This window comes from Calidris pugnax, unplaced genomic scaffold (genome assembly GCF_001431845.1).
Source record: "Calidris pugnax isolate Ruff unplaced genomic scaffold, ASM143184v1 scaffold13, whole genome shotgun sequence".
Lineage (NCBI taxonomy): Eukaryota > Metazoa > Chordata > Aves > Charadriiformes > Scolopacidae > Calidris > Calidris pugnax.
This window is the reverse complement of record NW_015090810.1, coordinates 17,662,093-17,689,466: the sequence shown is the minus strand read 5'-3', so window position 1 is coordinate 17,689,466 and position 27,374 is coordinate 17,662,093. Positions and strand designations below refer to the sequence as shown.

At 37.4% G+C, this 27,374-nt stretch overlaps 1 protein-coding gene across 1 annotated transcript in view; it reads right to left on the bottom strand.

Moving 5' to 3' along the window:
• PIEZO2 (piezo-type mechanosensitive ion channel component 2) overlaps nucleotides 1-27,374 on the bottom strand; it is a 309,432-nt gene that overhangs the window by 243,967 nt on the left and 38,091 nt on the right. Inside the window, exon 2 of the mRNA XM_014938745.1 lies at nucleotides 8,424-8,519. Coding sequence (XP_014794231.1) covers nucleotides 8,424-8,519 — 96 coding nt within the window. The remainder of the gene's footprint in view (nucleotides 1-8,423; nucleotides 8,520-27,374) is intronic.

The window sequence follows — 27,374 nt, the reverse complement described above, 5'->3', positions numbered from 1 at the left end:
CCAAAAAAACACACCACCAAAAACACAAACCCCCACCCACCACCTAAACACACAACAACCACCACCAAACCAAAAACCATCACCCACCCACACAGCACCCCACCACAAACCAGTAATCTTGGGCACTAGAGCATGCCCTGAAGAACCATGTCTACACGTTTCTTAAATTCCTCCAGGGATGGTGACTCCACCCCCTCCCTGGGCAGCCCATTCCAATGCTGGATAACCCTTTCAGTAAAGAAATGTTTCCTAATATCCAACCTGAACTTCCCCTGGCGCAACTTGAAGCCATTACCCCTTGTCCTATCATCTGTAACTTGGGAGAAGAGACCAACCCCTAACTCTCTACAGCCTCCTTTCAGGTACTTGTACAGAGCGATAAGGTCTCCCCTCAGTCTCCTCTTCCCCAGACTGAACAACCCCAGTTCCCTCAGCCTCTCCTCGTAAGACTTGTGCTCCAGACCTCTCACCAGCTTCGTTGCCCTTCTCTGGACCTGCTCCAGCACCTCAATGTCCCTCTTGTGGTAGGCGGCCCAAAACTGGACACAGTACTCGAGGTGGGGTCTCACCAGTGCCGAGTACAGGGGGACGATCAATGCAGCTATGCGTTCTCAGTTTTACAATGAAAACAGTTCTCTGAATTTAAACTTATGATAGTGTCATAGAATCATAGAATGGTCCAGGCCAGAAGGGACCTCCAAAGGTCATCTAGTCCTGCCTCCCCGCAGTCAGCAGGGACACCCCCAACTAGACCAGGTTGCCCAGGGCCTCACTGAGCCTCACTTTGAATATCTCCAGGGAAGGAGCCTCAACCACCTCCCTGAGAAACCTGTTCCAGTGCTCCACCACCCTCACAGTAAAGAACTTTTTCATAATATCCAATCTGAACTTGCCCTTTCCCAACTTAAAGCCATTGCCCCTCGTCCTGTCACTACAGGCCTTTGTAAACAGGCTCCCCCCAGCCTTCCTGTAGGCCCCCCTCAGGTACTGGAAGGCCGCTATTAGGTCTCCCCGGAGCCTCCTCTTCTCCAGGTGAGAAGAGTGTCAAGCCCCTTTAAAATGGCTTTTTTTCTATCTAATTTAGTATTTCTACCACCACCAAATCGCACCAGTCTAATTGCAAGCAGATTATTTCAAAGCCCTCTGAAGAATTCTTTCCCTCTGTACCAAGAGCAGGACCCTTTTTTTTTCATTTGAATCTTTCCAAAGACCCATTGATAACCATACAAAAAAAGTCCATATCATTATTTAACAGTAAGTTAAAATAAATTTCTAGTTACTTTCTCCTCCTGGCCTCTGCATTCATTGCCCAAACTCTGCTGGCTTTGATTTGTTTGCAAGGTTTCAGTCAACATGCTGCTAAGCTTCTGACATACCCAGGGCCAAAAACATTGCCGACACTCATATAATAAATGATAAAGCAAATCACATTATCACATCACCCACATCATGTGTGACGCATCATCTAATCAACCCCTTAATGGGAGTTCCTGCTTACAATTTCTTCTGTGGAAGCCAAAAAGTAAACCAGCCCAGGAACTGGACTCTGGTTTCTCAGACCAGATATCCCTTTTGGGAACAGCATTACACAAGGCAGGGATAAAGGCACAGGTATTATTTATCATACGCAACAATGTAAGACAGATACAAGATTCTGTACCCAACACTGTCAGTGTAATGCTTCTTGTAAATTCACTTAGGTGGAGAAGTTTTTAATTAATTCCATAAGAAAATGTTTTGATGATAAATAATGAGAAAGCACACAGTACCATTAACAGAAACATTCGCTGGCTTTTAATGTGCAAGAGGATTTCTGAAGTTGGTTAATGTAAAGGTATCACTTCATTTTCACTCATTCATTGCTAAAACTTCCATGAATAAATACTTCAGGGTCTGGCCCACTGATTATAAATAACATGCACCATTGTTCATTCCCAAAAGAATACTTACATTATAAGTAGAGAAACCTAGCTGAGATGGAGTATTTTGAGCCAAAGGATGTTTATGTAGCAGCCTGGCAAATCTCCATAGGAAAACACATGCCTAATCCAGTAGAAATCCCATTTTTAATTGCTGAAAATCATTTTCTGAGTTATAAATAAATCTCCATACTAATGCATGGCTCATACAAAGAAACTCAGTAGTTCAAAGACGTCTTAAAGAGATGTCCCTACTCCCTTTAATCAGCATCTCTATTATTGCCCTGAGTACTCTCCATTGATCACTTAAGGATAACTGGTAATAAATAATTTTTTAAAAAGACGAATAAATAACCCTTGTGGTTACACAGGTAAAACATGGTTAACACCCTTCTCAAAAGCATATAAACATATAGTAAGTCTAAAGAGAAATAGGTCCAAACTCAAGTTGCACCACCCCAAACCATGAAGATTTTTCACTGAAATATGTTTTATGTTTTAAACATGTTTTAAAACATATCCCTCACAAATGTAGCCAATTCACAAATTTTAATTTATAGTGAGATTAGAACATGGCCAGGTCTATGGTCTGTCAATGTCCATTCTGGCAGACATGACTGTTTTGAAGAACAGAAGTGCAGTGTACAACCCATCAATACAACTAAAAATCCAGTAAGCAGATTGTGTATATGTTTGAAGAAAAAAAAAAACAAAACAAAACACAGTAGCGATGTTGAAAATAGTACAGAATAAAGAGTGGAGTGTCCTGGTTTGAGGTAAAATAGAACCAATTTTCTTTTCAGTAGTTTTACTTTTCAGCTACCTATCTTCTAACTAACTGCACCCTGAAATTAATGGCTTATTTTTCAGACAGTGTCTGCTTCTAAAGTGATAAAGCCTGATGTTTATAGTTAATATCAAGGAATATTATGCAGACAGGCTTTTCCTTATACTTGTTTCTATAAAAAAAAAAATCTGACCTTGGTTGTTATGTACCAAGTTGGAGGGTCAGGAGTGGAAGAGTGTAGAGGGGTCACATCTCTGGGGAGGAGCGGACAGGACAGGTGAGCCAAAACTGACTAATGGGGAATCCCATCCCATCTGCATCATACTCAGTGTAGAAGTTAGTGTGAAACTCCAGAAAAGTAGTGCACTAGAGTGTAAAAAGATTGTTAATAAAACACATGCATTATAAAACTGATGAGTGTACGTAGAAGCACTGTTCACACAGGGAAATCAAAATAAAGTTTGAATAAAATTTTTTGCCTTATTCATTTGGATCAATACTCCCCTGAAACCTCATCAGCTATATTTGGTGATCCGAATTTGTCACTGCAACCTTTCTGCATCTCGGAATTCTGTGCAGATTATTCCAAATCACAAGCCCTTTCATATGTGCAAAACAAACTCCACTGTTCTACTTCTTTACGATGAGTTCAGCCATACTCAAAATAATGCTCAATTAAAAATTATTATGATTTGGACATTGTTCATCAGTTTATCAATCTACACTTTCTTAAAACATCATTTTTACTGATCTAAGTGCTGTGCCAAGTTCATTTTTTCAAGACAGAAGGGACACGTTTTATCATGCCGAGAACTATTTTAATTCAGAAGCAATCCCATTCTTTTTGCCATTAACATAAGCAGAGCCAGAAAAATCTAGTCTATATGCAAAATTAAGTGATTCCCTCCACCTCAGGGTTTTTTTATTTACATGGTGACTGGCTACAGAGTCTTATTAATCAGAAATTATTAAATGAAATAAAGGAAAGTTAACAAAACTAAGTAAACGAAAACTCATGTCTGTTAAATTTATGTCTGAAAAAGCACCACATAAAAAAGTTTAGTACTGCTAAATGAGTCATTGGGCCAAGACAGGGTGAAAACACGTAGTCAAGCTCTATTATTTCTATAACAACAGCATGTACAAGCCTTTATTAAGGACAAGGACACAATTAGAGTAGATATTAGACACCAAAAAAAAAAAAAAATCACTAATATAACAATCTCCCAATCAAAGAAGTTAGAAACTAGGCTATTGCAAGTTTACCATTTTACTGCCTATTTGTTATCTCCAGAGAATTAGGTTACCAATCAGTTGCTGATTTTAGAGATAATTCATATAGAAAATCATGGACAAACTCACACTGCTTTACAACAAATGCAACAAGGTACCTGCCTCAAAAGCAGTTCCCATCAACAACCCTTGAAAAACTCCTCTAGTCAAGTTTTAAATTACTCCTGTAGACAAGAAATGTTATTTGTGATGAATTTTTTTTTCAGTTGTTTCATGCAGAGTAGCACATTTTGGTGTTTAATCAGCTTTGTGATCACTGATTTGAAGGGTTATAAATACTAGACAGAGCTGAACAAGAGAGCTAACCAAATAACATTTTTCAGCTGCACATAAATGCTCATGAATACATTTTCCCTTATTCAGCCAGCTTCATGGACAATTAAGTAATATTTCTGCAAACACATTCAGCTAAATCTTAAATAATTCAGCGTTTCAGCTCTAACTGAAGGAGATGTCTCCTATACTTTAGAAGAGGTTGGTATTTTCACCTGACAGGAAGTAAAACAAATATACTGAACATATGCAGTGACAGGAGACTGTGCCTTATCTCTGTGATTAAGGATTAATATTACTTTATCTTAGTAATTACATTTTAAAAGAAGATAAAATATTTAAGGGGGGGGGGAGAAGAAAAATATTTAGTTATTAAGCTTTAAATACCGTCTGAAGCATTTCAACAAGTATAAAATTTTTTCCTCAGTGTTTCTAAGTGTTTATGTTTCTGTCAAAATTTAAATTAATCTAGACTGATATTGTCCATTCCAGACTTATTTCTAAATCTGTAGCCTGGAAAACCCTTAAGCTTGGTGGAGGAACGTTCCCTAAGTTCAGTTACTGGAAAGTGCAAGGTGATAAACTGGGAAAATAGATGGAAGTGCAAGAGAGAGGAATGTTGGTCAGAGATTGTGACCGGGGAGCTGAGTGAGCCAAGAAGAGACGAGGAAGGAAAAGCTAGTAGGAGTCGTCCAGAAAACTCAAAAGAATAAAAAGACTTAATCAAAAGAAGCAGGATCTCAGGAAAAAATGATTATTTTAATAAAACAGAAATAGAATAGAAAGGAAGGCTCAAAAATATGATTTAAATGACAGAAATGAAAATATAGAAAAGACGACAAAACAAGCAAAATATATACCCATGGAGTGGGTTTTCTTGTTTGCTCAGGTTTTTTTGATAAAGTTTGTCTCATTTAACTTTTGACTTTTTGATTTACTGGTGGTTTGGCTGATTTTAGCTTAAATAGTTGTAGATTTCCCCTTTCTTTTCCATTCTCTGGACAAGGAAAAAAAAACAAACCTCAACACTTTCTAGAAAGATACACCTACAGACATACATATACAATTTGAAAAGGTGACAGGAACAGCAGGCCAAAATGGTTACACTCGGAAATATTGAATTTATATAAGAAATTAATTCTCATGAACACATCATAATATGAAATTCAGGAGAAATGTACTGCAACATGACACACAATATGGGGAAACTATCCAAAGTCCTAAGAAAGCATTTTCCTCTGAAAAAGGATTGCTACCATCAGGGTTGCAAACTAGATGATTTAGTGTCTATCAAATCACACAGGAATTAGTCTTAATCAAACAGACTTTTTTAGACACTGAAAGGAGAAAATTAGGATCTCTCTCCACTGTCACTCTCGGCAACTAGAAAAGGGCTCTGTTTGTCCTGTCAATCACTTCTCCTGGCACAAAAGGGGCAGCAAAAGTAAAACACACGAAGAAACCCAGGGTAATTGGGTATTATCTGGGAAGCTGCATCCAAATTCCCAATGAGTGCTTCCTTCTCTACTGCTACCTTCAGCACTTCTAAGAGAAACTTTAACTCACAGCTGGGCATTTACTGATGTTTCATTCTCACAATGTTCTCCTAATTTCCCCCTGAAAAAATGACTGACAGCCTTACCTAGAGTGGGATTTCTCACCTTTTATGCTTACTTTATCTATCTTTTAACTCTGTTTTTGCTGGCTCCATTGGACATTTACACAGTCAACATAAGCTAAGCCCACCCAATCAGTATGGATCCCCACCAAAAGTCAATGCATTAGTTTCTTAGACTGGTGCAAACTGGGTGAAAAATTGTGTGGGAAATTAGAAGAGTGTAGAGAGACATGATATAAATGTAGGAATTAAGGCATGAAACACCAATGCAAATCATCTGTATGACTGGCAACTTTTCTACTTCTGTACTCTAACTTTTTGTGAAGATGGCTTCTTCACCAAGGGATGAGAAGTTTGAACTCTATAGCTAACAGACCAGATCTCAAAATCTCTCTAATTCTCACCCAATTCCTGCCATGTTTCATAGCTCTGTCAAGATTGCAATTCACAAAGACTCTAAATTTGGTATGATTCAAATCTATGCCACTCTAAGCAATTTTTGGAAAAATGACTTTGATCTATTTATAACTCATATCCTATTTATTAATAACACTTAGCAATAATACTACCCTTGCAAAATCCTTTGCACTTCTTTTCCTTTAGCTTAGGTGTCAAGACTGTGTAGCAGATCCATGGATATCTCTGTCAATTGATACTGCTATAATCACACCAAATAATTATAAAGTAAAACCAAAGAAGAATGCAAAATGGATTAATTCAGTACAGATTCTATTTTAAATGAACGTAGCCTGGGAAATGCACTGTGGCAGGATATCATTTTGGTAAGCCCTTTGAAGACTAAAAAATGATTGGCATCTATCCTAGCTAAAATAAAAGCAAAACAGTGAGTTGTCATAATTAGGATAGGTCAGGATACGCTTTCCACAACACAAACGTAACTCTGCCTTGCTTCTCCCTGCTAGGACCTGGAGAAGAAAGTTCTCTTCTTTATGCTGCCTCCCTTATACATGGACTGGGTGAAAATCTGCGTTGACAGAAACCATGTGCCCAAACAGATGCAAGAAGAGAGTTGTCTAGTTTTACTTCCTCCCCTCCTCAAATAATGGTTAATGGAAATCTCTAGTAAAAACTGGTACAACAAAAGTTGTACTGCAACTTGTAGAAACTGATTGGTACCGTCACTATGTTCCACAGTTCTGAAAATCTTGCTTCCTCTCTTCATCTTCTCAGTAAACAGAAAAAAAGGATGAGAACCTGAGGGGTCACTCTAAACCAGAACCTGAGACTCTCCACAATGTCTTCTCAGAGAACTTAAGAAAAGTTTAATACATTTCTTTTCTCGGGGAAAGTGGACCAATGGCTATAACTACAGGTAGGACACAGAAATGGTATTTGGAAGGAGACCTGGCTACAAACCATTTGAAATTATGTCATTCTTCAGCTAATGCACTGGAAACTACATATTTGTTGCTCAGTCAAATCACAGTGAGTTCTTCAGGTAAGAAAGAGTATCAGTTTCCGTTAACCAGTGTTTAGAGGTCAGACATGGGACTGAAGAACCACCTGAAATGTCTACAAGTTCTTCTAAGGAAACAGGAAAATATGTTAATCCAAATTGCTAAGAAACTACCCTGGCAGAACAAAGTCAAGATTAAGGTTTTCCAGGAAACCACAAAAAGTGCCTAAATCTTTGGGTAAGAACTTCATAGAGGCCCTGTAAACTCAGATGTCACTATACCCAGCGTCTAGTCATCAGCAATCTCATCCAAAAGACTTCTATTAGGTGTCAAAGCACACCTCAGATAATCTGTGATTGCATCCTCACTGCAAATTCCACCAACAGACCACAAGCCCTGAAGTTTTGATATTGTTATACAGCCACTTGTGTTGACTTTCAAGAAGCCACTCCTTTACACAGACAACAGGCCCTTACAGACAGCAAGAACGTAATACTTCTGAAATGTTTTCTGCCTTTATAGGTCTGCATAGTTGTTTTCATATTTTCAATTGCAAAAGTTTGATTGGTATGTGATACATAGATGCCCATATGCCTGAGGTAGAAAGTTATTTGTCAAATCCAGCAGTAAGCCTTTTTAGTTGTTTTTACTCAGGCAGTTGCATAAAGTCAGGATGGCAGTGGTGTTTAAATAAGTGCCTAAAATACAGTTGGATGAAAAATCTGAGACCAAACTGAGACAAAATTAAGTTCTCAAAAGCAATTACAAATCCAGACCTGGAGCACAGCTTACGATAGGATGGTTTTGCAGAGATTCCCAAAGCTCATTTTTCACCCAGACCATGCCAGTAGTCTAGGTGAAATAATGACATAAAAAGGATCCCCCAGTACCACTATCAGACAGCGCTGCTGCACCTATAGGGCAAGAATGGCATCACAGTTGGAAGTCCTTTGGCACCAAATCCAGCATATAGTGAAACTTCAGTCTCACTGTATTACAAGTTAGCTCACTTAATGAGCAGAAAATGCTCAGGACTTCACCACATACTACACAAAGGCTTTTGCACATACTGTGTCCACCATGCATTCTGAAGAATGAAGCAATGAAAATCTTACCTTGCATCGTTGTTTTTGTGGGTTCTGCAAACAGAGGAATGAGCAGGAGGTAGATGAGGTAGACAAAGGAGAGCCCATTGTAACGGAAAGCACAGGCTGCAATGACAGAAAAGAAAAAGAACATATTGCTTAATCAGCCCGCAATAATCAAATTCAATAGCACAAAGCATTTCCCATTTGAGTTTACTGTTTACTTTACCAACTTTTCACCACTTATTTAAACCATTTCTACACAAGTATTCAAGCTTATGCTTAAAATAAATAATAAAAATTAAATACACTTCCGAAGTATTTTCACAGTGAGATGTATTTTAAGTTTAGCAAAAGATGCATCCAAGCTACAAAGATTTTGTCCAGAACGATGGATAAGTTAGTTGTTACCTAAACTTTTTACTTTCCTCATATATAAACTCATTAAACCATTCCCACAAAAATATATAGAATCACAGAATCATTTAGGCTGGAAAAGACCCTTGGGATCGAGTCCAACCATCAACCCCACTCTACAAAGTTCTCCCCTACGCCATATCCCCCAACACCACATCTAAATGACTCTTAAACACATTCAGGGATGGTGAATCAACCACCTCCCTGGGCAGCCTATTCCAGTGTCTGACCACTCTCTCTGTGAAAAATTTTTTCCTAATGTCCAGTCTAAACCCACCCTGTTGCAGCTTGAAGCCATTCCCTCTTGTTCTATCGCTAACTACCTGTGAGAAGAGACCAGCACCAACCTCTCTACAATGTCCTTTGAAGTAGATGTAGAGAGTGATGAGGTCTCCCCTAAGCCTCCTCTTCCTCAAACTAAACAGTCCCAGTGGGGAGATAGCGATGCATAAATCAGTATTTATGGTCTCTCTTTAAGAAGCTACATGCAAGTTCATTATTTTACCATTAAAGATTATCAGTAAATAATGAAGAAAAAGGATGAAGTATATTCAGATTCCAAGTTAGAGCATGCCTAAAATCACTAGTTCCCCTTAGAACAGCAGTGTATTTAAATCATTACAGAGGTCTTTGAATTTTACTATCACCCATTCCTTTGCTCTTACAACATTCTTCTAGTGAAAAGATTGTGAGCTACAAATGAAAAAGGGCTTCACAGCAATTTGCAACTGGTGTTAGGCAAGTTTTTCTAAAGAATGGAACTACTCTGCTAACTTTATCTAATATTTCATTTTCTATTTTAAAAATCTACTATAAGTGTATTTTCCTGAAAGTACCCAGGTCAGCCAGCCATTACAACAAGCACCAATATTGCTACAACCAAGGCGCATTTTTTCCAAAGAATGTCATGCATATTCTGTGCTGAAAGAAGAGTATGTATGAACTTTTCTGTATGGACCTCCATACAGAAAGGATAAAAACAACGAAAAAATGACAAAGTAGTCTGTAATTCCACTGTGCAGCAGATATTGAAATATTATAAGAGCTACCGCAGTCAACCATTCACATGAGATAAGCTAACTGCAGAGGAGTCAGGAGATGAATTAACCTCTACTTTTATTTACCCATGGAATGTAACTAGTATCAATTAAGTCTTCTCAGCTGTATCCAAAACAATTTGGTTTTGGAGGACAGATACTGCCTTAGTCCTGCCAGAAATGTGTATCACAAAAGAAAACAAGTTTTTCTAGTCACCACTTTAGGAAATTTCATGGAGACTATACTGGAAATGAGTTAACGACTTAAGCATTAATTGGTCCTCATCCTCATCACATCTGTCCATTTTAGTTATAAAAACAAAACTGAGAAGTCTCTTTCTATTAACAAACAAATCCATACAATAGTTATAATTTTTGTCTCCCAAACTAACCAATGCTTTGAACAACCCATTCAATTTCCTTAATAGCCTTGATATAAAGACTCTGGATTTATGCTCCATGTCTGCAGCTTAGCCAAGAAATGTGTGAACTTTATGGGAGAGTCTGGCGAGAAGGAAGGACAAGAAGCATTTATGCTCTACTTCTAAACAGATATGATTCTGCAACCAGCCTTCAAAAAAATCTGTGAAGGAGTAAGAAATCCATCAAAGCTTGATAGAGGGTTTTCAGAGTGAAATCTAGAACGCTTAAGGGCAGCTTCTCAGAATTTAAACTCAGATTGCTCCTTTCGCTTACTACGTAAGCTCCCTTTTTAGCCACAGTCTTTAAAGGCCATCCGAAGACTTACATGTACACTTGTAACTAAGAAAAAATGCAAGATAAAGTAAACAGGACCTATCCCACTGGGAATTCTGTAAGCAATCATCAGAGGTTTAAAGCGAATGTATTTGAGACGAGGGAGTCAGTCCCGCTATCAGGCGCCTGCTCTCAGGGTGCTCTGCAGAGGAGCACAGGATGTGCGATGGCCATTAGTGGCCTTCTTGGAATGAATGGCAAAGTGAACAGTCCAGGGATCAGGACAAATCCATAAATCAACCTTTTTGCAAGTTTAATTTGGGGTGGAAAGAAGTTCTTTGGCATTCATAGAAAAAGGTACGATAGTGGTTCAAGGCTGATCTAAAGCTTGAAGGCTTTTCTACTTCAAGGGGAAGGTTCAATGTTCTCACTCAGTCTGGTAGCAGAATAATAGATACTATTATCCAGTTATTACAGGAATCATGTCAATCATGCTAAAGAGCTTACTTGATTTCAGTGCACTATTATACACATTTTCCTCTTTCTTCAGAACTGAGCTTGCTACACTTCTTGTAAAGCACCTACCACTGTTTTCTCGGAACAAAGATAGAAAACAGCAACTGTGTTCTTTAGATACCCTCCTTTATTAGCTGTATGTCAACGAATGCCTTGCTAACAAGTCCATGTCAAATATTTAGAGCCTGTATTTATATCAAAGCCTCCTGCAGCACACTAGTAAGCTTGGCTAGACATTGGCTGTAAAACCTGCCTTTATTTAAGCAGTTGCAAGAACACCAGCAATACATTTCTCTGAATTAATAAATTAAAAAAATCCCAAAATTATCTTAAACATTTTTACTATTCTCTACTGCAACTATTTCAATATTTCCATATCATGTTTATCTCCATCTCGTACATTTTGCTGAAGAGATGAGTGCCTTACCAAGCTAATCTGCCGGAGTAAAGAGCCGTGATTGAACATATTTTTAGCAAGATAAAAGATTAGAAAACAGCAGCTGTGGTGTATTTACATATTTACACTGCACTCCAACATTATTTGTCAAATACATGTATTCTTAAGAACTGTCTAGAACAAGTTGCTGGGCATAAAATCAGCTTCAGTTTGTCACTGGTACAACAACAAAAGATGATCCGAAAAAGCAAATTAACCTATCCCCTGCACTCCATCCAGTGCTCACAAGGGTCTCCTTCTGCAAAGGCAGCTGTACGCAGATGTTCATCACAGTGGAAAGTCCCATTTGAGGTCACTGGAATTCCATCAACAGAAAAAGCACCTACACAGATGAACTTCTTGGCAAACCAGGTGGTACAGAAGTTTCTGGATATTTGGGTTACATCGGTCAGTTTGCACTATCAAGATTAAAGTAATTTTAGCATTTTAGGCTTGTTATCGCTTCTCAAAATTTTCTAATCGATTAGTAGAATTAATTTCAGAGGAATTATTCTTGAACTATATTTACCTCAAAATTTACTGCTTTCTATTTCTAGACATGAGGAGACTGTGTTCTCAAAAGCTTTTCTCCACAACTACATAAACTGGACTATTAACAGAGATAATGTCTCCATACAAACCTTCCTTTATATAATTTTTTTTTAATATAAAGTCCTGCAGAAAAATAAATATATTTTGAAGACATTTGGTAAAAAAGAGGTATTTCCTAAGCTGAAAGTGTTAATTTTATTAGTGTTCAGGAAACCCTTCAGTTTCCTAGTTTCAGAGGTATGGGTTTGCCTAAAATGAACACTAGACAAAAAGCTTAAATAGGTAAATAAACAATACATGCAAAGTCCATCTACACTTTCTTATTTCAGTCTTTTCTTTTTAAAGCATTTCTCATCACATTCTCTAACAGTCTCCAGAAACAAAACTCCTGAAATCTCTGAAGTTCTGCTATTCAGAGTCCAGCAGTAATACATAATTGTGAAAAGACATAAAAACAGAACTAGTGATACACAGCATATTAGTATATTAGAAACAAACTTATCACCTGAAGTACTTTAGGGCACCTTCCCTTGGGTGGCAAGAAAAGAGCGCTTTATAGGTAAGACTGACTTCTCCACTCATAATTGATTATTTGAAAAACTCCTGGTTTAATGCACCGCATGCTAAAAAAATACTACCCTCAAAGACAGGATCAGAATCTAACCTAAGAAAAAGTTACGATAATTTCATATGTCTTTATGCCCTAGCAGAAATAAATATACAGTGAAAAACTTAAGATGCAAATGTATTGAATTTTCACAAAAGACTGACATGCAAGTTATTTGTAGCAAAAAATGATAGCTGTAGAATGTTACACCTTTCTGGCATCCAGCCATTTGCTCAAACAAATGAAAAATTAGTGTCACAGATAACTGATGTTTTTCTCTTTTACCATGTCAGTAAATGTATTCATAATTCACTAATTCTGCTATATGTAAAACGTATCTTAAAAAAATATGCACAAAGAAAAAAATTTCTAAAGCCTGCTCTGCTGACATATTCTGGGACTAATAGAGAACAGAAATCAGCTCTGAACATTCAAATCTTGCAATGAAGGACACATTTTAAAATATTTTTACAAGATTTGTTAGGAAGTGAGTCTAATGATTACCTCATACAGGTAAAACTACTCAGGTAAGAGGATTCATTTTATTATAATACAAAATCTTTCCTATTATACTACAATCATGAGAGCTAACAGTGGTGTACAAAGCCTTCAAAATGTCCCCAAAGCCTTCAAAAATGTCCCCAATGATGATTAGAGTTATTAACATAATGATCCATAATTTCTGTTGGATAAGATTATCAGAATATTTTAGATTTTAAGAACAAGTCCTTAGACAGCCTTACACAAGAACGGAGTTCTTTTCTTCTTGAAATTAAGAACTGACATTACACTTGGGATCTTATAGATTGCTAATATTTTAAGGGCTGCTTGTATATTTTTTGGCATAGTCAATAAAAACAGTCAATATTTCAGCACTAAAAGAGGACATTCATTATTATATGTTGTTTTTTTCTAAATTAAAAAAAAATTGAAACGTGCATTTCACTGAGATTTCACAGTCATTGTCTAAACTTCCGTGAAAAGGGCATACTTTTACTTGAAATACCTTTCAAAATTATGTTTCCTTTTCCTTTATTAGGCAATACACTTTGAATTGCCCCAGACTGCAATATATACATGCTCTATACACATACATTCAAAAAAAAAAAAAAAAAAGGAACTCCCAGACAGTCCAATTTATGGCTTCTTAAGGAACACAGATGATGTTTGCTTAAACTATTTTAGTTTGAACAATATCCTTAATGCAGAATTAGAAAAAATTTTTTTCACTTTATTACAATAAATTTGAAAAATATGTACAGTATGTATCATAAAATATAAAAAGTGATCTTAAAAAAACAGATTATCATAAATCACTTGATAACATGTAACCTCGTCCTTCTAGATTTTAGTTTTCACTATTATAGGATATATAAAGAAAAATGCTTTCGAAGAAACGTACTACTGCTGCTTAGACTTACCACCAAGTTTCTACATGTAGATGCTGGGGCTTTTCAGCATCAGAATTCTACTGCTGCTTCACGTTATTTCACTTTTATACCAGCAGTTCTTTCCTTTCTTTTACTTAAAGAGCATAATTTGTATAGAATTTGTATTTTACCTGTTAAATAAGAAATACTGGAGAGCAAAGTGGGTGGCAATGAATGAATTTGCACTGAGCTTGATCTCGGAAAGGAAATGAAAAAATAGCCTCATAAAAAGATGTGTTTAGTTTCATTCTACAAAAAATTGAAAAGGTATTTTATTCAGAAGTGGAAACTACCTGTTCAAAAAAATAAGCCTTTAAGAGTGCAGGCATAGTACCAAAGAGCTACTGATTTCTCATTTCTAACCTAGAATTGTGTCCAAAGCCACAACAACAGAAAATATGAAGGACAGGTAAAGATAAAATTAGCCACCCACTCACTATTTTTCTGAATTTATTATAATAAAAAAGCACTGTCATTAATCTTAACAGAATCATGTATTGCTTGCTATACTCTTTTCTGTGCACTATGTAAAGACAGTTTTTTCTGCATATTTACTGTAGGCTTGAGAATTTTATACATTATTCCTAGCGTTATCCTCTCCAGACTAATGTGTTGATGCTAATGTGTGCATTAGCATGAGAAGGAATTGATTCAGCCAACTACAATGAAGTCAGTTGTCATCTGCCTTCTGCAGGATATCGCACAGAGTTTGCATCCTCTTTTAAAAACTTCACAACTTCAAAATTACTAAGAAATCTATGCAAGGATATTCAATATTGCTACCTTTACATTAAAATTTGGGTTAATATTCATGCTTATTTTTCCAGTGACAAAAAGTACATTCCGTGGATTCACTGGAAAAAGCGCCACTGAAAAAGTGTCTAACCCTGAGCAGGCAAGGGGCTCAAAGACAGAGCTGATGCTGTTCACACATTCCTATACACAGCTGATCTGAAATAATTCTCTGAAAGCAAAGGACAAAAAATGAAAGGGAAGGGGAATTGGTAGCTGAGAAAGGTAGCTGTGAAACCTCTGTTTAGCTTCTGTTTCCAGGAGGCCAAATGTCCAGCTCTTAAAGCAGAAGAATTCAGCACCAGATTCCTGTCTCTAATGCTATAATTTTTCATGGTCATCTCGTGGTTAATTGCAAATTTTCTACCACTTACATCCTCAGAATTCTGAAAACACCCAATTAACACCTAATTCGGATGACTAAAACAGGCTAGAGAAGGCAGCCTTTGCTACTGGGTATAACATGTGAATGTGACACTGGTATACACCGAAGATGAAAAGCTTCTTGTACAAAAGCCCAGTCTGAGAAGTTACAGTAAAACAACTCCTAAAGCAAATACATCTCCTCCTCCAGACCAAAGTGCTCCACAAGACCATCCAGGAAAGTGCACCATGAAAGGTCAACTCTTCCAGGAGGATATACAGTTAAGACTCCTCTTATCAGTAAGGTACTGTCCTAATTACATAATTATTAGGCCTTTCCACTTGTGCAGCCCTCCGCTAAGACATTTATCAGCCAGTTCCCACATTCTTTAGAATGTTCAAAACTGGAGGATTTTTTTTTTCTTAATTCTACTTTTTTTTTTTTTACCCCAAAATATCTTACTGGACACCAAAAGCTGCCTAACCAAGGCAAGCAGGTCCTGCACCAGGCCATATGGGCTCACCCTTCAGGAGACTAGATTTGCTCTACAAAGTCAGCCGATAACAACAAAAGCACCTGAGAAACTAAGTGGTGTCTCTAAAAGCAATAGTACTAAATTCAGTTATCCTCCCACACGTGCAAAGCATCACAGAATCAGAGACGGAGCAGGAGCTAACCCACCCACAGCAATAAAGCAAATATCCTCCCCCATAAACACACACAAAAATATACCTCTAACTTTAAAAATACTGCCTTGTAGCAGCACTCCACCACAAAAATGCCAGAAGACCATTCTTTTTATTCTCCAGTGCAACCAGCTTTAAGAGATGCAAAAACATAAGCACTGCAGTTTCTTCTTATGTATTGACATTCCTATATGCCAAGGCAATTCCCTTCACAGATACAAACTTAAAACAACAATTCAGAAGTTTTAAACATTTTAAACTGTGTTAGAGAGGACTATATGGACTATACAAGAGTTCAGTAAGAAATAAATGTCGGTGTTAAAAGATACAAGGTGATTAAAAATTTATAGAATAAGAATTACTGTGAATAAAGGATTTTTCAAGGAAAAGGAGGTAAAAACCAAATCAAAACAAACAAGAAACCAAAGGGCACCTCCCATTAGCCAGACAGACAAGAATTTCCAACAATGTGATACGGAGAGTAGAAGTTAAGATTGCTGAGACATTTAATTTACTGCTATTTGTATCTGCACAAAGCTTTTATGTTCAAAGCTCTTTAATTTCTAGCAATATTTTCTGTCAATATCAACCAGTAAACATAAGAAGAAATGAAAACAGAATTTTCCTCCTTTTTCTAATTGTTGATGCATGCAGCATTCTTTAACCAAAACACACACACATGCATTCACACAAAATGTTAGCAAACTGCCCTCCTGTATTTCCTTACAATTCCTGGTGCCTTTGCCCCTGGGGAGAGGGTTGTGCCGGAGGAGAAAGTCCACCTAACCTCACATGGAAACGAAAACCCAAAAGGCTGTACCCTGCCCTGTTCTCTGATGAGCATTGTTATGAAATAACATAGTAAAAAGTTAAGTTCATACCCTGTTGGTTGGATAAAACAATCCAGTATTAAACAGTGACAGAACACAATCTCTCAGAACGATGATGGAACAGTTACTCTCGTCTCCTCTATAATGTTAGGTTCAGGTACAAGGGGGAGCAAACCTCACTTCTCCTTTTCGGCTTACAGACACAAGTGCAAATCTTACTAAGTCTCTATGGGTTCCCCACTGTTGCCTGACATGGCCACCAAATGCAGTAAAAATAATAAAACAAGTACATTAAAAATTAAGTTTGTTGTCATCAGAAACGTGTTATCAGTTTCTGAAGAAGAAAGGAAAGTTGTATTACTTCTGTAAATGGCTACTTTTTATATCTTCCAACACTTCACATTTCACGTTTCTGTTTCAGAAATACAGTATTTGTTCCAGAAATTTTTTCCTCCAAAATTCCTTAAAATAACAAGGAAACAAATTGGCGCTTATTCTAAAATTAGATATACCTTAAATAACCTATTTTTAAGAATAAAACTCTAAATGTGACCAAAATTGTCTCTCTTCAAGAACTATGCTTTCTAATAATGACTAGTATCTGATAGGCATAGTGCCCAGTGAACTTCAGCTATCTGTGAACTTTATTTTGTCTTACTGAAATTCAGAAGGAGGGGTTAACTCCTGGCACAGTTTTGCTCTCACTCACTGCTGAGTAATTCCACTTAAAATAATGATCACGACAGATAAGATTGGAAGTATACACTGCTGTGCAAGGCAGTTAAGTCAAATGCAGGTAATCTTATCATTCTTTCAGAGCAAATTAATAGTTATAGCCTACAGCGTGCAGTGCAGAACCACACAGAACTGAGTCAACTCGGGACAAGTTATCTCCTGCATCAACCATTACTCCTTTCCACATTAAACACTTGTGCTGATAACGCTTTGCAAACACATAACCCTCCCCACCCGGCTCCTGAGCCAACATTTCAACATTGTGCTGCTTTATGGAGCAGCACGTAGCTAGTCTGGGCTACACCCAGACAGAAAACCTTTTTTCTTTTGGGGAAAAACCAACATGAATTCTTTAATAAACAGATAAATAGTATGCATTTGGTTCGTGTCAGCACTTCTACAATCACCTTTTTTCCCTGATCAACGCACATCAGGAGAGATGGCTGCTGGACAGAAGTTTCAGAAGTGAACACTTCTGAAAGGGTTTGGGGTGGGTTTTTCAACTCTGTCTTTTTTCCCCCCTTTCCTCTCTTTCTCAGAGGAGCAGTTTCAGTAAGCTTTCTCTCCATCAGAAACCATCTGGAAGTGTTTTTAACTTTCTGACAAATACTGTCTGGGAATTGAGTGCAGAGAGAAGACAAAACACCTTGTTCACCCTTCTTTCAGCTCTTAGGTATAGAAGCTACTGCTGTCTTTGACAAGAGGGAAATGAGCAAAAGACCTCAGGTGTGAGCATACCACAATCAACACCTTACTCAGAATAATGAATTTTAAAGAAGTATCTACTCTCACAAGCAAATCCAATGTCAATATGCTTTATTGGCATGACTAAGTACGCAATTACTTCCAAAGTAAAAAACATAATGGACACCATCATGAGGAATTTTGCCCCTTAGAAATATCTACTTTATATTACAACTCATTTTAATCTCAGTGGCAGACTAGGGCTAAACTAAGACTTTCTACTGTTTCCTAGATTATCTTAAGGTTTTGCCATTTCTGCATTGTGTTGGCAATCTCTTTCACATTTGAGATGTGGTTGGTGTTTTCTTGGTTGAGTGGTTTGATTTATGATTTTTTTGACATTTCTTTACCTTTCACTCCCAGTGTCTCCTCTCACAGTGATTAAAGCTCATTGCAGACACGCTCTTTCTCCTCCACTCATGTAACCCATACAATTAACACGTGCCAAAGTAAGGTCAACTCAGAAAACAGTGGTCCTAACCTCTGTCCAAAAAAATGCAGTTGGCAAAAAGTCTCCCTTTTCTTATGTAAGAAAACTTGATGGCAAATCTGGGATCTATGTTGTCCTCGGGCTTTATGATGAGGACAGCATGCCAGCCATCGAAATAGTGAGCACACAACCTTCATGATCTCTTTTCACTGAAGTCACAACATTTTGCATTATGTGTACACATACATTCTTTCGTAGGTCTGGGAAGAGGAAGAAGATGCCATATTCCTCCACCAAAGCAGCTGCCTGTGGAAAGGAGACTGTCTGTGTTCTTATCCCTGCTCCAGCAACAGCTCTTCTGTCCCCAAGCTTCTCTCTCTAGGAAAGTAACCGGGAGCTAAAGAAATCACTCTGTTCCTCATTCATTTTCATGGGATGAGAAAAGTGTGTTCCTTGCCCCCTGGACATCCGGAGACAGCAGTCTGGTTGTGCTGTTACAGTTGCATAACCCTGACAAGACTCAAACTAAAAATAACAGCAAACGCAGAACACAGATGACGACCAAAAGTCACACAGTGCTACTGCTAAACACAACATCAGCCAGGGACAGATGTGAAGACAGTTGTGTGACAGAGAGATCTCCATGAGCAGAAAGGGACTAAGACCTTCATGCACGGTTGCTAAGAAGCTATCAGACACCAGGAACAGCTACTCAGTCAGATGCTTCCAGCAACTAGAAAGGAAAATTTCTGCATGTTACCAATCTCCCACAGCCATCCACACTCATCGTCTTTTAAAACACATAAATCACCATAAATCAATTGACATAAGATGCAGAAAGAACCAAATCATCTTTTCTTTTTTTTTTTTGCCAGCTGTTCCTTATGCTGACACCAGTCCTAAAAAACTCTGAGTCAGATGGAGGACGTGGCAAGAAAACTAACCCAGACAAATGCCTCTGAGAGTATAAACATAACTAAACATCAGAGAGGTGTTAACACTAAGAAATATGAGCATCATTAGAAGTTACAAATACGAATGCAGTGTTTAAAACTCTGCCATTATTTATTCCAGTAGAGGAAAGGATAGATAAACTTCCTTTCTTCCTCCATCACTGGAAAAAAAAAAAAAGCACTCAGAGGGTAGGTTGCAACTGCAAGCTATAAATCTGGGTGATGAAGGAGCACTTCAGACAGTGCTACAAAGCCACACTGTTTACCAAAGGAAACAGAATTTTAAAAATAGTTATCTCCAGGATATCTGTCAATTGCGTAAAGCAGATGCAAGCCCCTCATTCTTGTAACAGCACTGCCAAACTGATGTTTCTTGTACAAAATAATAAATCACTTTTTGTTTGAAGAAGAATTGTGCATTTCTTTCCTTAAAATATGTTAAATAATTTTCTTTTATTGTGAAGAAGTTTCTATATACTACAGGAATCTACTCAGGAATGCCTTGTAAACTATTTCTCATAACTAGGAACCAGGAAAGTATCCTACAGACCCCAAAGAATCACAGAACTCAGGGAGCTGTTGGGAGACTTCGTAACTGCAAATCTGGTTTGATCACTAAGATTGCTTCTTCTGGAGATGTGGTACTTAAATCCATCTGACTCCCAACAAAATTTCACAGACATACAGAATCATGCAATCATAGAATTGTCTAGGTTGGAAGGGACCTTTATGATCATCTACTCCAACCATCAACCTTACTCTGATCAAAAACATCACTAAACCATGTCATAGTTGCTGTAAGACAGATTCCTTCTGGGACATATGCATTATAATATGGGTTTCAAATGCAATGCATACCTAGCATTGAGTGAAAAACATCTATCAGAAGTCCTACCACTGAAACAGGATCGTGGCCTTGTTCAGTTTCAAACAGAAAGACAGAGTGCACATAATCAATTAAGAAAAGAGAGAATATCTTCATTGTGCAATTATTCTGAGTATAGAAATTTCCCAGAAGCACAAGGCACGTATGCTAAGGCTGCATCTGTTTCTATGCACATCATTCAAGACACTTTCTTTGCCCCCGAAGTGTTGCAATCACTTCAGGTTGCCAAATCTCTGGAACCTGTGGGAGGCCTTCTTCCACATGTCAATTTTCTATTACATGGCATCTGTAGCAATGTGTTTTCCTCCCCTGGAATATGATTTGCAGAACTCCCCCAGACCTTTGATAAGCTCCCAGCCAAAGTTTAAAAGCAAGACTGGAAATTCTAAATGATTTAATACCTCTTTCATGTTTATATAACAAACCATTGTATCCTCATCCAAGAATATTTGAATGTGGGAAGTTAAGAAGAAGTTTAACTTGAAGAAAACTTCCCACGCAGTTAGTAATTCTAATCCGTTTATATCTAGGCTCAATATAAAGTCTAACTACGTATTTCTTTGGAGTCAAGCCACTGTCCTGAAGATACCCATATGCAGGATCCCATCAGCATAAAAAAGTAAAGCAATCGCATCCCACCAAGGAAATGAGGGTTCTGAGTTCACCACTACATAACTTCTAGAGCTCCCAACAGCCAATCACAAAGTAAAGGATTGCTTGTTGTGGACAGAGATAATAAAAACTTGTCATCCTTAGGCATGTTCTGAATACATAAGTCCAGGTACAGGTAACGTTTAGAGTCACAAGATGAACCTTCATTCTCAAAATGCAATAGTGTATTATTTTTAAATGAGACAAGTATAACAGAAAATAAAACAAAACGCAAACAAACCAAAAAAAACCCTAGCATCTCTCTAATTGGGCAAGGTCTCAGATTTAGAGAAATGAGTCCATTGAGAATCTCAAAAGATCCTTTTCTTGAGAAAGAGCCAAAGTATACATCCTGGAGGATTAAAACTAAGTGAAGGCCACATTAAATTTGATTTAAAGATATCCTGAAAATTTTAAAAAGATACAAACAGCAAACTGTCTTTCAAGTTAAAAAAAAAAAAGTGTTTTTCTTTGCAATCTCTGCAGGGAAGCCAATGATCCCTTAGTGACAAGGGTTCTATATACAGTGAAGATAACAGCAGCAAAGACTTACATAATCCTTAGGACTTTATTTATGAGCACTTCCATTAGTATAAATTTTTATCTGGTCAAGAAAGTATTTTTTGTCAGTAAACTGACAAAAATTTATACCAGTTGAGAACATAAACCATGGATTTCAAAGAGGTCTTTATGAGTAAACTGACCAGAATTAGTCTTGGATGAAGTTTGTAGCTCCAGAAAAGAAATGTGCCAGAGTAAGTAAAGTGCTGGGTTTTGCCTGAACCCAGAGGATTCTCTTCATTAACAGCTAGATCAACGTACAACAGCCAGCCATTTGTCGGGAATATTCTTATTTGTCATACCACAAAAATAACTAACTTCATGCTTTGCCACACGGTGTTAAGTGATGGAAGTGGGAAGATGAAGCTGTGGAAAGAAAAACAGTAGCTACTTACAAGCTTGAGAGACACCCAACTCAGTAATGTTGTTCTGCTAATGTGTTATTGGGTCAAAAGAGGAAAATTTATTTACCACAGAGGCAAGAGAAAGTTCTTCCTAAAAGTCGTAGTAATAATAAAATTAAGTAATTATAAAAAGGAGCGATGGAAGTAAATTCGCTGTGGGTTGGTTGTTTTTTTAAACCAAGAAAAACGAAAACTATCTTTCAGATTGAAAAGGGGAAAATAACAGCTGAAATACGAACTTTTTCCTGCTTTATCCATTCATATGAGATTCCCTCCCCCCGCAATTAAGCATCTACTTATAAAGCACTTCAAAGGGACATTATAGTTCCAGCTATTAATTATTGAATATTTGGAATATTTAGAGTTCCCACATAATTTTCTTGCTTTTTGCCACTAAACAATTTTGAGAACTATTTTTTTTATAAATCTGAAACTTCCAAGTTATTTCATTAAAGCTACAAGAAAATATGCTCCTTAAAAATAAACAGAAGACCCCAAAACTGCCTTCTCAGCTCTTTGATCAGAATAAGAGCATACCAGCAGCAAAATTCACGGAACTCAGTGTAGTACCAATTGTGAGTACAAATGAGTTAGGACCCTGCTAATAATATACACTGAAGCAAGCTGGATTTAGTATGATTTCATAACCAGGAAGAGATTGTCAGCATGACAACAAGCATTTATCCTTTGTTTAGGGCATCACTTTCTAGTCATAAAAATATCACTCTTGAATAAGTAACAGAGTATGTCATTGCTACCCCCACAGTTCTACCAATTCAGAAGATGCTCAGGATTCTAATTTCGGAACAATTCGAGAAAAATCCTGTCTGACTTCATTCCCCAATAGATGCTCTAAGGTAAGACTTTTGAGATGCCTGCTAAAAACCACCCAGAAATACTGCTCACCAGTTTTCAGCTTGTATTTGTACCTGTAAAAAAAAAATGAGAAAATATTCTGTAGTATGTTTAGATGCACATGCATCAGTTTCCACACTGTCTATACATTATTTATCATACCAGGAAAAACATCTTTTGTGGGGCTCTAAGAAAAGGAGGATATTTTCACTTCAACAGTTAAGTTGAAATGAGATTAGTATCTTATGTACCTGAGGAAAGACATTTTCTCAACATCTGAAAAACCCTAACTACTAGATACTAACAGTGAACGCTCTGAAAGTCAATTTCAGAGATAACACATGTAGAAGAACCATTCAAGATAAGGAAAAAAGGGAGAGACTGATGGGAGAGCGTGATGCCAAGTTTGGCATTCAGGCTCAAAGACTTCTTCCTTTTACAATCCTCTTTCTCGGTGACTGAGGGTTTATTAGGACGAGTGCCTAACCACAGTCCACTGGAAAATACTTAAACTTCCATTTAGCCACCATCATGAGCACATCATGGCATATCACTGCTCAGAAGGTAGAAAGAAGAGAAACTTTCAATGTCACGAGCTGTGAATTATTGGGCATGTAATATAAATTTTTAGGCTTTCAGGAAAAGCACCAATGTTAACTCAGAGTTGACTAAATTTATATTTAGTTTTTATATCTTTCTTTTTATTTGTTGCTTTCTCCTCACCTTCACACAGATTTCTCAGAAGGAGGAACTTTGAAGATGAAAAGGGAGCCGGTAAAATGGGGAAAATCCTAACACTTCTCTGAAGTAGTCTAAAGAAAATTATTTTATTATAATTATTAATGAAATACATGCAGTTATCCTTCTAAAAGCCCATGGAACAGAAAAAGTACACCGAATTCTTTCCAGTGAAAAATACAACAGAGGTTAGTACGTTGTTGTGGTAGGAGCTATAGGAGCTACACAAGCACATCAAAGGGCAGGCAGCTTCAGTAGATGACTATTTAGAGTAGGGAAAAAGGAAAATATCTTTACTCAGTTTACAAAATTAAGAAACCAAACCACAGAAAATTACTTGACATTACCACGTTTACATTACAATCCTGTAGCAAAGTGACCCCAAGTTTCCAAACCTAGACCTGCAGTTCCAAGAGCACAAACTCTCCACAAAACGATATTCTTGCCTCTCTTCCAAAGTGGTGGCAGATGTACATACAAGCACAAGTTTACTCTGAAATCAATCATTTTTTAATCACACAAAGCAACATGGAATCCTGAAGTGGCAAAATGACTCTCCTAGTCATATCTGCACTATTTTTCCAGTTGTTTTCCCTTTACTATTTGCTTCATTTTCTGCCAGAAAACATCACGGAGTGAGTCACTAGTTCTAACTAGGTTTGTGCTGTTCGACTGTGCTGACCAGTGCAGCATCTGAACACCCTTTCAGGAAAAAATTCAGATGTGCCAAATGCAGCCACGCTGTTTGAGATAACGGAGGTGGTCAAGGGACAAGCAGCAGCCCAGGGATGCAGCCCCAGCATAGGAGGACAACAGTATTTCCAACCCCCCTCAGATGACAGACTCAAAGCACCTCAGCTGCCTGCAAGTGCATTCACCAGCAGCCTACACGGGATCTTAAGAGGGGTCGGCCCTGTAGCCTCAAGTACTTTCATTCAAATAGAAAAATATTTGTGAGAACATGTTTGTTAATAGTAGACTGTATTACAGGAAACCATAAATCTAATATGAGTGCCTCAGAATTCTCAACCATATCTTGTCTCAAACTTGCGTTTATTTCTGTATTACGATTAAATTCACCAATTTTGGGCATTCAAAAACAAAACAAAAAAATGCAGGATGAGACCCATTTGAGAAAACGCTGTGTTTGCTTTCCTGGTGGTCTTGCATTTTAAACCAAAAGGTTGGCTTAAATTCAAAGTATTGGTATCACTACTCCAATATATCAACTTTTAAGGGAAAATCAGGTTTTACAGAAATAGTAAAAGTAAATTCATACTTTATTCCAAACCATTAGGTGCCTTCCTTCTTCCTGTAAAGCAGGAAGAAGGAAAGCAGAGTTGTTGAGGTCTCTTATTTCCCTTCACATCACCTTATTCTCTACCCTCAAATTCACAGCAATACCAGAAATATCACAGTTCAAAATTAAAGAATAAAATCCAACAAACATTACACAACAATCTGAAACAAGCTCATCATTGCCTTCACTGGTTATTCCTAAAAAATCTGAGCTACAACATGGTTTCATGATGGTTTTTTATCAGAATTAGGTTGATGATTAGACTAGATGATCTTAAAGGTCCCTTCCAACCTAGACAATTCTATGATTCAAGGAGTTCATCCAAACAAGCACAGTCATACCCTGACCCTGAACTCTTTGCTCAAGAATTTCTGTCCTCTCTCCCAAGGACTGTTCCAGTAAGGTCAGATGAATTAATAAACTTCAACAGTATCCACAATCTAGTAGCTAAACTTGCTTGTGCATTAGACAAAATACATTGCTTTTCATAAACCACTGTAACCTGATCAACCACAGTGACAGAAAATCTTTCATACCAAAGTATTTCTGAAAACAGGAACAACCACCTAGAAACCCGTCCTTTAGAAATATTTTTGCACTATGTTAAATGACCCTGAACCAACAATATTAGATCCAAAATATGACCATCACAAAATGTCTGGGAATACTGCTTTGTTTGCAAGTATAATTTTTTATAATGCAAACAGATTTTTAGTTCAGCTCCATTAATTGGCACGGCAAGACAACAGTGAGCATGCCATGCTCTCACACTCTCACTCAACAGTCAATCAACTAGCAAATTTGTTTCTTTCAGCCAAAAGTGCATGGAATAAAAAAAAAAAAAAAAGTGTTTCTAGAATGAGCCAAAGACTGAATGGTTTCATCCAGAAATGAGAACTGTAGCCCAACATATCTCAAAGAAGAAGAAATGTTATTTTTGTGTCTGGAAGACAATTTGAATTGAGCTGGATAGAAATACTTCTAATCTCTGAAGTTCTGTGTGAACTGCATCCTGCATTGTGCAGCCTAACAAGGCTGCCTTTGTTGATGTTGATACAGAACACGGAGAGCAAAGCGGCTGATGTTCTTGCCCATGCAAAGTTAGAGTTTTAACTCCAGATTTAGAAAAGCACACAACATATTTGTGACTATGCATGAGACAGACTCTTAATTCAATTTATACATTTTTGTTAATTTAGCTCAACTCTCCTGCCAAAAATGCAACCATTTTCCTGAAGATGAATGTCAATCTGGTAAGCCAAAAGCCATTTATCAGCTTTTAGCTAAGAAATATTTGAATAGCTTAAAAAAAGGCAAGTATTAAAATGATGATTGAAACAAGCATGAATGGTTTGATTATTACATGGAGTCCTGGTGTGGGGAGAGGGGAGCACATCCTGTTTTGTGGTTAGAAAAAGTTGGCAATCTGAGTCTGACCCCCACCCTTTTTTGTGCAATCTCTGCATAATAAATCTGACATTTCAGAAGAAGGCTTCCATTCTCCTCCGACAACCCTGTGCAGAGGAGTAAAGAAAAGCGGGTCCTCCACTCCATTTTTTTCAGTGGTCCACAGGATTTCCAAAAATAATACCCTGCCCAGATGTTGAATCAGACTTTCAGTTTATTTGCAGGCAGCAGAATCAGTAGATTTCAAATTAGCTTCAGATGCTGTGAGTGAGGAAACATCACTTCCCTCCAAATTCAACATCTAAAAGTTTTTTTCAGTTTTATGCTTATTTTTTAAAAAATTATAGGCCAAGAATTAACAGTTGAGCTCTAAATCAATGCTTCTTTCAAGATCAAAACCTCTGGACTCAAAGAAATCCTTAATCTTGGTAAAACTTGGGTGCTAATGGTACCCAAACATTCCACGTCAGCCACCCGCACTTATTTCACTGAGAAAAAACCCACACCCAAGACTGTAGAATCTACACATAGTACTAAAAATGGCAGATAATCTCAGACACAATAATGAAAACATCTGTAGTTCCAAGTCATTTTTCCCTTAGTTCAGTATCAAAAGGGTTACACTTGACCCCTTCTTCCAATCCTACATTCTTTTATTTGATTACCAAATTTAGCTTCAGAATATCTCTAATGTTTTATCACTGTACTCAGACTTGGATGAGGTGGGAGGGGAAGACAAAAGTCCCCCCCAAAACAATAAAAAACCTGTCTACCAGGTAGGCATACCATGCTATGCAACATGGGAAAGGTTTGCCTCAGGAAAAGTACACTCCATAGTTCAAACATCTGCTATTTCTTTTTAGTCAAAGCACATCCGGAGCATGCAAAAATACAATTGCGGCATAATCTCAAATATCTGGATGCTTCTATTAGAACAGTTTATGTCTGGGAAAT